The following is a 16,872-nucleotide window of genomic DNA, read 5'->3' on the forward strand; positions in this document are numbered from 1 at the left end:
ACATAAAACAATGTCTCAGGCATCAGGCAAGGTATTCATAACTGTTCAATGTAGTAGTTTTTGTGATGTAGCTTTTAGAGTCAGACTTCTGGTTCCTGTCACCACCACTTGGTTCTAACTTGGTAAGTTTCTCTAAAACAAAGCTTTTCACACCAAACCACTCTGAATGACTTTGTTTACATTTTACATTGTAGTAAATTAGTTATGAAGCAGTGTTGAAAAATCAGTGGAATTCCCCTGATTTTCAATCACATAAAACCAACCTAGATGCAGAGACATGTATCAAATTATTCTATTGCAGTGCTACCACTCTACAATTTCACAGTGTCCAAAATATGAAACAAAACTTAAAAAAAATATTTTTAAAAGTGTTAGATGTGACCAGAATAATGAACAGTGCAGTAGATGAGTTACTAATTATAGAGAATGCTGTGTTCTTGAAAACAAAATTGCTAATAAAATATCTATAAAATATCAGAATGTGTCATATTTCAAAAGTAGTGATCAAATAATGTAGGCAGGTAATATATCAAATACAGTATGTTATTTATCATTTAATAACTCCTTGTTGTTCTCAAAAAACAAAACAATTATAAAATATAGTTTTTATTTTAAACACGTAAATTCATGAATAAAATAACCATTTTAATATGAACGTTTTCACATAAAAGCAATGTTAATGTATATAATACTTATATAATTATATTTCTGTTGTTGCTCTCATGCAGACAGTGTGTGCAATAGAGGTGAGCTGCTGCAGGCTCTGTCATTACTCTGGTATAGAGTATAGAAGTATGCACACTACAGTAGAGCCAGGCACTTAACCATGTTGCTCCAGGGTTTTAGTTGCTCTACAGAGGGTCTGTTCCCCACCAGACCCCCCCTGACTGCCCCACTGCCTTCTAAGAAGACACGGTCCACTACATCTCCTGGAAACACACATTACTATGCGTACTAGTTTCTCTTTTTTGCTGCAAAATGTAGTACATTTATGTTTTAGATATATTTATCTCATCGTCCATGCACCAAAAAGTGATGCACTGAATGAATTTTCAAATGTTTCAGTTTAGTTTCTTTTTTTTTTTGTAATAGTTGTGTTGATGTAATAGATATTTTCTTCATATGGAATAGATGCACACATTTAAATAATCACTTTCTCGCTCTCTCTCTCTCTCTCTCTCAGGCTCCTATCTCCAACAGTACTCTATCTTTCTGTGGAACCGATAACTCGTCTGCCTATAAGGTGGATAATGGGCTGTTGAATAATGGGTGTTTTCTGGATGCTCTGGGAGTTGTTCCGCATGTCTTCCTCCTCTTCAGCACCTTCCCCATCCTTTTCATCGGTCAGTGACTTCTTCACCTTGTTTTCTTTGTCATCGACGAGGTTGAGGGGGAGAAATGAGGTCACAGGTCGCTAGTGACCCTGACATATGGATTTAAGGGTTAAGATAAGTACAGCCATTAACAGCAATTTTAATTTAAGTGATTGAGGATTACTCTCTTGAATCCTTTGCCCAGCCATTTAAGAGTATTCTGTCAGGAATTAGGTTGTGTGGTAGACTGAAAAGTTAATGTATTGAATCAGGTCATTTCAGTTCATGGCTGTTTGTAGTAAACAATGCGCTTTCTGTAGGTTGGGGCAGTCAAAGCTCTAAGGTCCACATTCACCACAGCACCTGGCTGCACTTTCCTGGCCATAACGTCCGTTGGCTGCTCACAGCTGCCCTGCTGTTCGTGCTTGTGTGTGAGATAGCAGAGGGGATCGTCTCAGATGGGTGAGCTCTCACTGTGTAATCGTTAATGATCATATAAACTTCAAAGCCATAAATGCAAGATCTATTAAGGCCATTTCTACTAGACATTGTAATAGGTGATGAGTTAGTGTGGTTTTGAGAATAGTACATTGTGTTGTGGGTGTGATTAACATGGGGTGGGCGATGGGCAAAAATATATCTGTCACAGTCACAGAGGTTTGGATTGTAGATCCGAGTTATATCAGTTAGACTGCATGTGGTGGGATCTTGCTACAATGTGGACTTCTTACATGAACCTTTCTGTTTCTTCAGGTTTAACCAGTCCCGCCACGTCCACCTCTACATGCCAGCAGGGCTGGGAATACTGGCAGCTTTAACCTCTATAGTCTATTACCATAACATAGAAACCTCCAACTTTCCCAACTTACTTCTAGGTATGTACAGTGTTTTGCAAATGTGTGAAAGACTAAATATATTCACATATTCAGTTTGTTGAGAAATTAAGAATATATAATGCATGTCCTAAATGAACTCTTAATTGACCCATCCATGCTCAGCTCACACATTTGTGTTTTTTCATAGCTGTTGTGTTTAAACAGCTTTACTGAATGCTGAAACTCAACATTCAAAAACTCTGTTTTTTGGATGAGAAATTGTTGTGACTATACAACATTGGGTTTCCATTTTAAAATGCAGTGCTCCCGAGCTGGACTATGTTGCTCTAGCAAATCAAGGCAGGTTGTTGGGTTGAATGGATTTTTGGAAATCTTGTTTGACCTCAAAGAGTTGCGATGTTGGACAACCTACAACACGTCAGTAAAAATCCCATTCAATCTTATTAGGAACTATAACACACAAATTTTGTTATAATACATACATTTCGAGTGTGCTATTAATGTAAAATGATATTAATTTTGCCTTCATGATCACACTGTTGAGATAGCTGTCTAGCATGACAGCTAATTCTATGTCATTGTCCTTTCCAACCTGCCTAGATTCAATTAATTACATAGTGTGGCTCAGTAGCATAGCATTTTAACCTGGAGACTCATTGTGTAGCATCTCTAAACAAACACTAGTAGATAGCACTGTAGCAAATAATTCAGATTTTCTGACTAAACCTGAGCATGCTACAATTTCTCATTAGGTTCAATGGAATTGCTAAGAACAAATGAAGTTGTGGGTGGAGCATGGATAGGTCAACTGTCTTAAAATTATCAAAAAATGTAATCCTATTGTCACATTATATAGAGTAACACGTGCTACTCCTCCATATTGCTTTCTTTTACAGTCTCTTAAGTTCTAGGTATTAACCAGGTAAGTGTGAGGTACACTAAAGTACTAATTAATTTGAATAACATAGTGGTAAGTTCCAAAAGAGTCTTAACAAAATTACATTGAAATGCCCAACAGGTTCTTGTTATTAAGATGAAGAAGGACATAGTAGAATATTTCATAGTTAGAAAATTATTTGAAGTAACATGGTGGTATGTATAAATGTACCCACACTAAATTTCACTGTACTATCACAAGTTTAAGCAGGAAAGTAGACAGTAAAAATCTCTAAGGTGAGGACCCAGTAAACATGTCACTGTCGGGACAAAACCTTGTATCTCAATTTTTGTCATTTTTCATTTTTTGACATATTTTAAAAAGCCAGCTGCTCTTTATGTTGTGTCAACATTTTGTGATGATTGGACCAACAGAAATGGCCCACAATGACTTGGAAAAAAATATTTCTCCTTTTACTTCCATTAAAAGTCAAGAACGTTTTTCTTTCTCCTGTAAAGTTACCATTTTGGAGACACAAGGTTTTTTTTTCTGACAGCAGTGAAAATAAAAATCATTGCTCTCTGTTATAGTCCTGATTCAGCTGCATTTCTATTTACATACAGGTATATAAGACTCTAATGCATTTGGATCACTTTTTCTCCAAAACAGCTATCTAGTCTTTAGAGATTTTTCTTATGTATATCACTGTTTAAATGTGGCATTACAGTGAAATTTAGTGACTGTCTATTTTCTTGCTATAATTTTATCCTAAATAATTACCTTAAAAAATCCTTAAAAATTTAAGGTAAATACGTAGAATCTGTTGGCCACTTCAGTGTAAACTCAAAATAATTGCTTAGTACTTTGCCTAGTGTGAGTTTGTACCTCACTTTTATCTGGTTGTAATGCTGAACAAGCACAGAAAGACGCTCGCGGATCTTAAAAACAAAAGTTGGTTTAATGAGAGAACCGAGTCAGGGCAAATCCAAAAACAGGCAAAAGTCAAAAGAGAAACAATCGAGAAATAAGCAATGGGTTCGGTACACAGGTCATGAAAACAGAAGGTAACCGCTCAGTAAACCAGTAGTGTGGCAATACCTCACAAAGAGGAGAACAAACCAGGAACCTTTTAAGGTTTAAGGCAAATGGGTACAGGTGTGTTGAATTAGTATTCAGGTGACTGAGAACGAGGCAGAGGTCTGTGATTGGTGGAAGGGATGATGTCATGAGGATTGGGATTCTGGGAAATGGAGTCCTGGAGCGTGTTAGGCAGGGGAGGAGGACCCGGAAGCGTGACACTGGTTAATACTTAGAACTTCAGGGACTGTAAAAGACCGTGTTACCAATGCATCAAGATCCCTCTACCTGCCCTTTATACTCATCAGTATATCATGTGAAAAACCCATAAGAATGACAAGCTTTTAGCTTCATTAGCTATATTGAACTAATTTAGTGAGAGTAATTTTCTCTATTTTCACTGTGCTTTTTTGTCTTGAAGCTCTACTCATCTATTGGATTTTGGCCTTTGTCACCAAAACCATCAAGTTTGCCAAGTTCACTGAGCACGGCATCGGAGTGGGGCAGCTACGCTTCTGCATCACAGGCCTGCTGGCTTTGTTCTACGGCCTGCTGCTGGCTGTGGAGGTCAATGTTATTCTACGCTGGGTAAGAGACCATAGGGCCAAGAACAGAGTGCATCTCTGAGGGTGTATCTGAGGTTGAGTTTCCAGCTTTCATTAGCTAAGTTACTAATCTGGCATTCTATTGCTGTCCCAACGACCAATCAGTGCAGTGACCAAAATGCAAAAAGACAATCTGCTTACAAAAATGGATCCACAGCAACTGTTGCTGGATTGGACAACCTTTACAGAGCACAAGCAAAAATTTCTTTCAGCCTAACCTTTGACTGCTAAGAAGTTTAGATGCAGTACATTACATTGGGGTTCCAGTTTAAAATGTTATGCTACCGAGATGCATTATATTTTTTCAGGTTATCAAAACTAGGCATATTAGAAAGCACAGCAATATAGAATTTGGCAATATTCTGTAAACGTGATTATGCAGCCATGTGACCTTTCACGCAAATAGAAAATATCATTTGAAATGAATAGCATACTCTAAAGGCATGCGCCACTATTTCTCATTAGGTTGAATGAGATTTTCGCTAATGTTCTGTAAAGCTTGTTCAACCTCACAAAAATAGCTATAAAAGAACGTATTTGTGGGCGGAGCATGGATAGGTCAGTTACATTCTCAGAAGTATATAGTTTAGTTTTTGTCTTCCAACTGAAAACCAATCTGTGCATTATATAAAATACTTAGTAAACATTTTAACCATGTTTAAAAACAGAAACAACTGAATCCTATTTAAGCTTATATTGGGAGTTAAAGGTTGGCACAAAATAGGCTCTGAGTGAAGCTTTAAATTATGATAATCCGCTTGTGTCACAAGACAAATGAAATGGCAAGGACACTTACCTATGATGTCCACCATGATCCTCTCTCTCTCTTACGTAATTACATTCACAGAAAACCTTCTCCATCTAGGCAGGATTAAGAGAACAGTGGCATCGCACTAGATGTGCTTTATCTATTTCATCTGTCTGTTTTGTCATGTCTGACTGAGATTCAAACCCTGCATCTGTCCTGCCCGCCAGAGGTGGGGGTGGCGTATAAATCCCTCGCTTTTGCCCTGCCGTTTAAGCCGTTTAGCAGGAGGTTGAGGTGAATAGAGGTTGTGGTTTTTGGATGGTTGGGTAACAGTCTATGAGGAGAGTTTCTAGCTTGCATTTGTGCAGTTATAACCCAACATCTTGACGGTCACGAAAATGACTGTGTTAAAATGTGCTATGTTGCAGTTACATGACCACACTAAAATGAAATGCACTGAATTGACTTGGATCAAATGATTGCATTCCTTCTGCATTAGTAAAATATTGTAGCATCAGCACAGAAAAAGAACTGGACAACACATCACTTACAGTCAGATGCACTTTTATTTTGAAGAGCAGCATGGAACTGCCCAGCCAAGCACCACCCCAACACGAAACACAGGGCACTTTTGACCACTAGCGTACTGCGAACCTCACTTGGACACAATTTCTCCTATATATGCAACTACCACTAAACCACCGAGAGCCACTCTGCATGGCAACTGTGTTTATATTATACAGTAGAGATACACCAGACATTCATTTTTAAGGCCAATTCAGATTCTGAAGCTTCAACCTGAAGCTCACACTGTGTTGGCTAAATGAACCCTTGAAACACACTGGCACATTGCCAGAACTTTGTTAGCAAAAGTTGCAACATAAGTACACATGTACACACAAATATCAAAATTGGAATCATAAATTGGACAATCGAGTGAGTGAAGCAAAAATCTACCAATTCCATTCTTGTATCTTCACTATAGAGATACAGTCACATACAAAAGTTTAAACACCCCCAGTCTATTAATGTGTTTTGTTGATTTTAGTGAAAATAAGTTAAGACATGCTGTGGCGCTGGTTTCACAAATTAGACACTAACAATGTTTATCAGGAGGAAGATGAACTGAAGTAACAGGGTTAACACCAGACCAGGTCAGCAACCAAATAAACCAAACACAATACATGGGCGAAGACGATAACAGAGTCAAATAAACAAATGAGGGTCGTAACCAAAAAGCAAATATACACAGATAGACTAAGCCAAAAGGACAAAGACGAGAATGTAATGAGGAAACAAAACAAGGTCATAAACGGAACAGCAATCAGACAAAAGACCATCACTGTATACACTGACAGATCAGGGGGCAATACTTCGCAAACAGACAGGCTTATATACATGGCAGTACAGGTGATAGTAATCAGCATTCAGGTGGCTGTGATCTACTGGGTGGCTTGTGATTGGTTGGTGGAGTCGTGTGACTGATGGAAGGATTCTGGGAAGGGGAGTCCATAATGGACTGAGAGTCCGAATGCAAGTATGACACATGCTCTATAGCGAATAAACTTCAATATGACATTTTTCTACAAGTTTAAATGATGAATTTAACATAAATTCATTTAAAATTTGAAAATGTGCCATAACTTTTAGACATATATAACTTTTAACAAGGCATATTTTGTTATACATAAATTTAGTATATCAGTGCACTAGGGGTATTATTGATTATTATTTTTCATAAAGTGATTAAATGATCAAGAGCCTCACAAGATACCAAACATGAGTGGATTCAATTTGGTTATTTTGTATGAATTAGAATTACTGAAAAATAAACTGCTTGTTTACTAGTTACGTGGCATTGGAATATGGGCAGTAAAACATTACACCAAGTTATTTTTGGAGTAATTTGAAAACATTTACACGTTTTATTTATTTTTCTCATTAATGGCTGGGAGGGTGAAGGCTAGCATATGCTTCCTCTGAGACACCTAAGGCCTTGTTTTGCTGCTAATGAATCATCATTGTACAGTTCGACAGAGAGCACTGACAATTCTGTTATGTCAGTTAAAGGATGCAGTGTTGGCAGGCATCACACTCAGTAACAGGGAACAAAAGGCCAGAATAGCCATATGCATTTTGTTGGTATATCTGTTAGTTAACCATTTGCTCACCAAAGCACTGGCAGTTCTGCTGTCCATATCAATGACCTCTTTAGCCGGTATGGTGATGGTGTGTGAGTAATCCTTCCTCCATCTGGCTCTTGTGTGTTCCAGCGCTACGTGTTCTTCCCTCATCCTGCCGAACAGAAGCCACCCAAGGACCTGCAAGACCTGGGGGTCCGCTTCCTCCAGCCCTTCGTCAATCTGCTGTCTAAAAGCACATACTGGTGGATGAACACCTTCATTACATCTGCCCACAGACGGCCTATTGACCTGAAGACCATTGGCAAGCTGCCCATAGCCATGAGAGCCATTACCAACTACCAGAGGCTACGAAAGGCCTTCGACATACAAAAGGTACTGTTGAGGCTGTGATAGAGTGTCACAATATCAGAATTTTGACTTCAATAGCAGTCGGGTGCGATGGTGCTCTTGTCAGCATTGTCCGACAGACAGCAAACCCGTTGTTAGCCCATGGATGTAATGTAAGTTAACACGACCCCCAAAACTATAGTGTTTCTCTAACTAACTTGCTTTGCTTGTGTTATCGATTGTACTGTAAGAGCACAGACGAAGGTGTGGGTTTTAGAAGGGACATGTTGCTACCCTGGGTAGGGTCAGATTTTGCAGCAGTCCAGCACCAAAGCTTTAAAAAGTTGTCTCCAGATGTGTATTCTCATTCCGAGATTATATCAGGCCCAGAGGGACTGTTATAAAACTCTTTTTGATGCAGTCTTGGTCTAAAATAAAATGCTAAACCTCAAAAATAAATCGTAAAGCAGCCCACATGCTTTCACCAGCATAACATAACAAAAACAAACACACACAAAACAAATTATTGACCAAAGTTCAAAGACTAAAATGTAAAAGAGGAAAAACTAGATTAGTTTATTCACAAATATACCTGCACTGTGTGTCTCGTCAGAACTACTTAAAAAATTACTTGTGGTAATAAGTAAATTAACTAGTTTTATTCAACCTAAATAAATACTTTGAATGAACGATTCTTTTAATCGAATTAAGTTTTTGAGTTGAATAAAACTAGTTCAATTGCTTTTTACCACATGAAGTATTTTTTTAAGTAGATCTGATGAGCCACTTTTTACAGTGTGAGTAGAAGTAAAAGTATCATCATTTGAACTCAAGTAAGCACAAATAAGTCAATCTTTTCAACATCTGTACATAAAATGTAATGACTGGAGTGCTTATGGATCACTTTCAAAATCAGTTTTATTTGGTAATTGCACACACATTTAGCATAAAAATCACACTAAGCAAGTACATTAACGATTATGATTTATAATGTGACGTACTATGAAATATCACAATAATGGTGTACTTTAAATTCAGTATATCATCCCTGTCTGAATGATTATTATTTATAATGTGACATGAAATATTACAAATAATGCTGTACTTAAAATACAGTATATCATCCCTGTCTGAAGAAAAATAAAGTATCTCTAAAACTGTAACTTTTAATGTAAGCAAATGTAAAGAGGTTTTATTCAAAGTGATTTTTTAAATAATGTCTATTGGCCCAATCATAGTGAAATTATGACACAATATAAAGAACATCTGCTGTGTTCAAATGATGCAGAAAATAAAAAAAAACAACATAAAAAAAAACAAAACGGAGATACTTGAACAATGTGTGTAATATAATAGAACATATCAGCATTCTGAAGTTTTTCCAGTCTCACATATAGCAAAGCATTCAGCCACACTATATTGTGATAATCATAATCAGAGAAGCATTTTCCTTCACTGACTGTGACAGTGATCACTGACACTGATCAACAGAATCAAAGATAATCAAGCTAAATGATCAGTAATTGTATTTGTCAGAATATTTTGGTCATTTTTGATCTCAAATTGTTAAAAATCTTACCATAATAATTTGAAAAAAAGTTATTGTTTTAAAAAAAGTGCACAGTTTTAACTGTTAAACTGCTGTCCTAACGTAAAGGGCATCCTATTTTGGTAGTATGACCCAAGTGCTACATATTGTTTAGGCCTAATACTCAAACTATTTGAGAAAGACTGACAGAACAATTTTCTGGAATTGCTTTGTGTTTTCCCATGATGCTGAAAGGGAGATAATCACGGAGAGAGTCGTATTGCACTCAGCAGATGTTACACAGGATTAAGCTGTAGCCAAATCAATGACGTGCATGCAGACTAGCTCTGCAGAGGAAAAGAGCTGAAAATTCCCATTTGCTCAGTATAGATCAGCATGTCTGTGTTTGTCTGTCTGCTTTTGTTGTTCTTTGATTGGCGCTTATGGTATTTTTCACATGTATATGTCTGCAAAATGGGGGGGTGGAAGGGAAGGTGGGTGGTGGGGGAGTGTGCTGAGAAATAGAGGATTGTCTTTCGTTCTTCATCTTTTGGACATTGGGTTCCTTGTAAGACGTCACTCTAAGCTGCTTACATAAGCCTGGACAGGTCCAGCGCAGAGTTTGGAAGTTTTGGAAGCATTACATAAATGTATGACGTGAATGACCAAAATGTGCTAATATTGTATTTTAAATAATAACACAATGATAACATATTTTGAACATTTAAATATTTTTTAAATGAAATCAATGTATTTATTATTAGTCAGTGAATTCCAGTAAAGCATATGAGTCAACCCATTTTCAGAGTAGCCACAAAAAACAATTCACGCCTGTTTTGGAGCTCCCTCAGTTGTTCTCCTTTGAATTCTTTTCCATCAATAACATTAATATAACATATTTTTATGAAAAGTTTTGTGATTTACAAAACTCGAAGTGAATTAATTTTTGTGTATCAGTCGGTAAGCAAGCAAGTCACCATTTATTAAAGTGTTTTTATTATGTTTTTTATTATAGCAGTTGGACAAGTTTGAGCTGTCCATTTGTAGGGGGTATACATTTTTTATAGCAGGGGGTCTCATGGTCTCATCCCTCCCCTTTCACCCTTCATTGCTTATTAGCAGTACAACACAGAGTCATAACATTTCAGAGAGCCAACAGTGTCCTGGTTAGTCTGATAACAGTAACAAAAACAATGTTTTATTTGATTATATTAATTAAAAATACAGGAGTCAGTTTCCATTCTGCCAGTGGAATGGCTACTAGGGGGCTGCAGAAAGAGGCTACAGTGTTACATAAGATACAGAAAGTATAGAAAGTAACTTATGAAAGGTATCACTAAGTATCAAGAAAAGTTGCATTGCTAAAAGTGCTTGATGAACACTTTCATATTCATAAGCCATTATAAATGTGCTTATAACTCTTTGTAACTTGGTAACAATGTTTGGTACGTATATTTATAAAATTATCAACTCTAAGCTTCAGAAGTCTCTAATAACAAACTTAAAAAAACTTCTTTAGTGACTTGTAAACATGTTGAAACACGAGTGTCACTATTTATTCAATTGCATTTTAAATCATAAATGCACAATTATAAAGCACCTATAATACATATTAACAATTATAACAACATTATAAACATTTGAAATGCCATCAGTAAGTGCTTCAGGTAAAGTGATTGATATTTAAATGGTATTTTTGCTATAAGTAACTGATAAGGTACTATGAACTTGTGCGAGGTGGAAGCATTTAACTAATTACAGAAGCACAGACACATTACAGCAGTTTAAAAAAAGATTATGGTACATATAATTGCTTTGTACAGTGAGAACAACTGTTTTCAACATCTGTTTGTCCTACAATGTCCAAATTTGACCAGGTGGCACTTAATAAACCTTGTAAGGCAGGAAGCTCCGCAAGCTGATGCTGCAATAATAAAGATATCATTATATTATAGAGCACATACTGACAAATACATAAACACAGCACATTACATTTAACATTCAAATGTGAATAACCTAAAATATCAATAACTTAACTTGAAGTACTCAGTGATGACATTTAAAATGTTCATAATGTTTTGTAATTGCTAAAATGTATTATAAGTGCTTTATAACTATGTACATGTCCTTATACATTTAGAAGGCATTATAATGGATAGTGACACTTGTGCTACAATATGTGTATAAGTCATCAAAAGTTTAATTATACATTACAGCATTATGTAGCATTATTAGAGTTTATATGTATGCTTAGTAATCATAGGAATAAACTGTAATATAAGCAGAAAACTCCACATGAGTGATCATGGTGAAGTCACATTCACAGTGTTTTATAAGATTTGTACTGTACTGCTGGTAAAAGAGAAGTTTTTGTTTGTTTGTTTTTTGTTTGTTTGTTAGGATTTAATTAATCACTCTCCATTATCAAATCATGGGCAGCAACATGTCATGCTAGAGTTTCCAGCCTAATTTGAGTTTTTGAGTTTTAGTACGCATATATAATTTAGAGGATACATTAGAGCTTAACTAAGATATTGAAAATCAGCCAATATTAAGGTTACAGTGATGTATGCATTGCCAGTAATCCCAAAGATAAAGCACCAGTAGGATCTCAGAATGGGATCACGGAATGGACACAGTGTATGTTTCCACTGATTACCTTTAAAATGAATCAGAATCAATTTTATTTCACCACATATGTTACACATTGGTGTGTGCACACCAGTGTTATGTTCAACATGTCACATAATAAACAAATTAAGCAATCTCTACTATCAACTACACCATTAAACATCATCATGATTGCAAATTTCAGGAACAGCTACATATCAGTGTATGATGTGGTTAATCAGCAACGTTTAAGTTATGTGAGCCCTGCTAACATTCTGGCATTAACTGCATTCATTGCCAGCAAGTTTGAGCCCCTTAAAATTGTTATTGATGACAATAGTTTTATATCAGTCATGACCTGACTGCTGTATGATGTGTGTGTTGTCCTGTGTGCTGTTGTCCAGGAGAAAGGTGTTCTCCCAGTGCATGGTTCACGGTGGATATGGCATGCTCTGCGACAGGCTTTCGGCAGGCCTTTGTTCCTCAGCATCACCTTCCGCTTCCTGGCTGACCTGCTGGGCTTTGCCGGACCGCTCTGCATCTCAGGCATCGTCCACCACATCAGCCGTGACAACCACACCATCAAAGCCCCGGTACTGCTGCTGTCCACACATTAAAACAGGGGGGAGGCCGCTGTTGTTCATTTCTGCAGTGCACCACTGTTAAGCAATACAATCATATGTCATAAAAATAATGTAATTTTATCTGGTAATAACTTAATTAGTGTAATTTTAAACATTATAAACCAGATGCCAGAAGGCATTTTGAGACTTTTTTAATGTTTTAGATTTAAAATGTGATGTTTTTTGAAAATGTAGTATATTAAATAATATATAAAGTACTTCAATTGTCTAAGTACAGTATTTCTTATGATGTTATCTGCCTCAGGATTTGATCACCGTTATTCTCATACGAGGCATTCCGGATGTTACTTTTATCACGTAACTCTTTACGTTCTAATACATCTACATTTATAAGCTTCTTACAAATTATTTGCAACCCATTAACTTGTAAAGCATAAGCATCATATTAGATTCATTTGGTACAAGTGTTGAAAAGTTTGAACTGTTGAACTGTTTTGATAAATTTGACTTCAGATAAATGTACAAAATGAACCGAGGACGCAAGCCTGCATAGCTTTCAAACGATTAGTTGGATACTAGAAAAATAAATAGTGAAAGAAATGTTATAAATGTATAGAATGAAGAATGGAATTGTAACATCCAGTTAGTAGTAATTAAATCTTTAAGTAGGTAACATTGATTAAATGATTCCAAATAAATGATATACAGTGCATCATACTGTATAATATTAATTATGAGTTAGCTCAAAAAATAGTGTCTATTTATTAAGATTTAAATCAACACTATATAAGTTACCATTGTATATAAAATACCACAAATTATTACCATTACAAATGATTCAAAACTTTGAAATAATACTGTATCTGTTAGTCATATGCAAAAGTCTGGTGCCTCTGACCAAATTACATTTTATATACACTGATCAGGCATAACATTATGACCACCTCCTTGTTTCTACACTCATTGTCCATTTTATCAGCTCCACTTACTATATAGGTGCACTTTGTAGTTCTACAATTACAGACTGTAGTCCATCTGTTTCTCTGATACTTTGTTAGCCCCCTTTCACCCTGTTCTTCTGTGGTCAGGACCCCCATGGAACCTCACAGAGCAGGTACTATTTGGGTGGTGGATCATTCTCAGCACTGCAGTGACACTGACGTGGTGGTGTGTAGTGTGTTGTGCTGGTCAGTGATCAACAGCAGCAGTGCTGCTGGAGTTTTTAAACATCTCAGTGTCACTGCTGGACTGAGAATAGTCCACCAACCAAAAATATCAAGCCAATAGCGTCCTGTGGGCAGCGTCCTGTGACCACTGATGAAGGACTAGAAGATGACCAACACAAACTGTGCAGCAGCAGATGAGCTATTGTCCCTGACTTTTCATCTACAAGGTGGACTGACAAGGTAGGAGTGTCTAATAGAGTGGACAGTGAATGGACAGTGTTTAAAAACTCCAGCAGCACTGCAGTGTATGATCCACTCGTACCAGCACCACACACTAACACACCACCACCACATCAGTGTTACTGCAGTACTGAGAATGATCCACCAGCCAAATAGTACCTGCGCTGTACGAGAAACAGATGGACTACAGTCTGTAACTGTAGAACTACAAAGTGCACCTATATAATAAGTGGAGCTGATAAAATGGACAATGAGCGTAGAAACAAGGATATATATATGATCGGTGTGTATATATATGAATCCAAAATTTTGAAAAATTTTACATTTGCAGTGCAGCAGGGTTATAAATAAATAAAACAACATTATAGCGATGGCATAACAAAGTAAACAGACCGAGACTATGCATGGTGCAGATCAGATCTTTCCATTGATTAAGAATGGATTAAGAACCTGTGCAGCTGCATTTACAAGAATGACCTAAAAGCTTTCATGCTCATGCTGACAACAGAGAAAATCAATAGATCATGTACTGGTTATTATGGATGGGACTACCAGTTTTACTATGTATGATATCATTTTATGTGCATGCCTACTGGTCTGCTACTTTCATTTTCTGTTTGTAGCAAAAGTATACAGGAGAAGCAATACTTGTTGACTTTTTTACCACAACAACAAATATTTATTTAGATCAGAATTCAAGTACAAACTCAACTCCCTAAACTCTATCTCTTCTATTCATCACGCTGATAAATACATACCTTGCCAGAAAACTTCTTATTCAAATCATTATCCTTGAGCAGCAGACATCAATATTGTCAATGCATGCGTGATGTTGAAGCATTAGCTGAAAATACAGCTTGTCACGTTTGTGTGCTGCAGGTCAAGCTGCTTGGGGTCCACTTCATTTCCTCTCAAGCCTTCTTAGCAAATGCCTACGTGCTGGCCGTGCTGCTCTTCCTGGCTCTGCTCCTCCAGAGGACCCTCCTTCAGGCCTCCTTCTACGTAGCCATAGAGACTGGAATTAAACTGAGAGGAGCTATTCAGGTTTTAATATTGAATAACATTTTATATTCCCCTTGTTTCTTGATGTGATTGCCTTTGAGGTTTTATATTTATAGTATTATAGGTGAGAATAAGAAGTGCTAATGCATTGGAGATTACATTCAATGATGAATACGTTCATAAAAAGTTCAGTAATCTAAAATGAAAAAAAAAGTTGTTTGTGGTTTTTTTATTCAGAGTCATGCTTATCCTATGGTCTAGTAACAATATGTGCACTGTGTTCTATCTTTTCAGTGTAAGATCTATAATAAGATCTTGCGTCTGTGCACCTCCAATATGTCTATGGGGGATATGACCATCTCTCAGATCTGTAATCTGGTGGCCAGAGACACCAACCAGCTCATGTGGTTCTTCTTTCTGTGTCCTAATCTGTGGGCCATGCCAGTACAGGTCAGATCACCAACATGTGTTTATCGTGTATTTATCTTATACTGTCAGTCAAATACATGTAAAGCTACATTTAAACATGCCCTAGTCGGGAGAGTATGTTGCCGTAAATGTTCACTTATCGTCCACTTTATGAGAAACATGTACTTTGTATTTCCACTCACTGGATGCTAAGAAACACCTACCTAGTACTACCACTCACTGGCCACATTATTGGAAACACCTACATTGTACTTTCACTCGGTGGCCACTTTACTAGAAACATCTACCTTGTACTTCCACTCACTGGTCACTTTATTAGAAACACCTACCTTGTACTTTCACTCACTGGCCACTTTACTAGAAACATCTACCTTGTACCTCCACTCACTGGCCACTTCATAAGAAACATCTGCCTTGTACTTCCACTCACTGGCCACTTTATAAGAAACACCTACCTTGTTCCTCTGCTCACTGGCCACTTTATTAGAAACATCTACCTTGTACTTCCACTTACTGGCCACTTTATTAGAAACACCTACCATGTACCTCCACTTACTGGCCACTTCATTAGAAACACCTACCTTGTACCTCTGCTCACTGGCCATTTTATTAGAAACATCTACCTTGTATTTCCACTCACTGGCCACTTCATAAGAAACAACTACCTTGTATTTCACTCACTGGCCACTTCATTAGAAACACCTACCATGTACCTCCACTCACTGGCCACTTCATTAGAAACTTCTACCTTGAACCTCCACTTACTGGCCACCTTATTAGAAACATCTACCTTGAACCTCCACTTACTGGCCACTTTATTAGAAATATCTAGCTTATACTTCCGTTCACCGGCCACTTTATTAGAAACACCTACCTTGTACCTCCACTCATGTGGCCTCTTAATTAGAAACGCCTACTTCATAGATATAGTGAATAGTTTACAATTACAGACTGCAGCTTTTCATTATGATATTTTTTTTCACAGATCATTGTTGGTGTGATGCTGCTGTATTACCTGTTGGGGATCAGCGCTCTGATTGGAGCAGCAGTGATCACTGTTCTGGCCCCCATGCAGTACTTTGTAGCCACTCAGCTCTCGCATGCACAGAAAAGCACGCTGGTGAGAACTTCACGCATCAGATAGTTTATACTTCAAATAAGATGAAATGCTGACCTTAAATAGAAAAGGTTTTGATAAACATCATATGTATACAAAATTCACACAAATTGATAATAAGACTTAAACAGTCTTAGTTACAAATAATACAAGGGAAGATTTCTGAGCTTGCATTCATGTTTGTTTTTGTACATTATAAAACTTTGCTTTACAGTTGACAAAAATGTCCTGACTTTCTGAGAAACTAGAAGAACATGATTAGCATACAG

At 37.0% G+C, this 16,872-nt stretch overlaps 1 protein-coding gene across 1 annotated transcript in view; it reads left to right on the plus strand.

Annotated features, from left to right (window-relative positions):
- LOC118817965 (ATP-binding cassette sub-family C member 8) overlaps positions 1 to 16,872 on the plus strand; it is a 46,225-nt gene that overhangs the window by 1,798 nt on the left and 27,555 nt on the right. The window contains exons 2-10 of the mRNA XM_036585010.1: positions 1,184 to 1,343; positions 1,634 to 1,775; positions 2,067 to 2,188; positions 4,525 to 4,691; positions 7,730 to 7,972; positions 12,470 to 12,658; positions 14,935 to 15,099; positions 15,352 to 15,507; positions 16,472 to 16,606. Of these exons, the coding sequence (XP_036440903.1) occupies positions 1,184 to 1,343; positions 1,634 to 1,775; positions 2,067 to 2,188; positions 4,525 to 4,691; positions 7,730 to 7,972; positions 12,470 to 12,658; positions 14,935 to 15,099; positions 15,352 to 15,507; positions 16,472 to 16,606 (1,479 nt within the window). The remainder of the gene's footprint in view (positions 1 to 1,183; positions 1,344 to 1,633; positions 1,776 to 2,066; positions 2,189 to 4,524; positions 4,692 to 7,729; positions 7,973 to 12,469; positions 12,659 to 14,934; positions 15,100 to 15,351; positions 15,508 to 16,471; positions 16,607 to 16,872) is intronic.

Source organism: Colossoma macropomum, unplaced genomic scaffold (assembly GCF_904425465.1).
Source record: "Colossoma macropomum unplaced genomic scaffold, Colossoma_macropomum, whole genome shotgun sequence".
NCBI classification, from domain to species: Eukaryota; Metazoa; Chordata; class Actinopteri; order Characiformes; family Serrasalmidae; genus Colossoma; species Colossoma macropomum.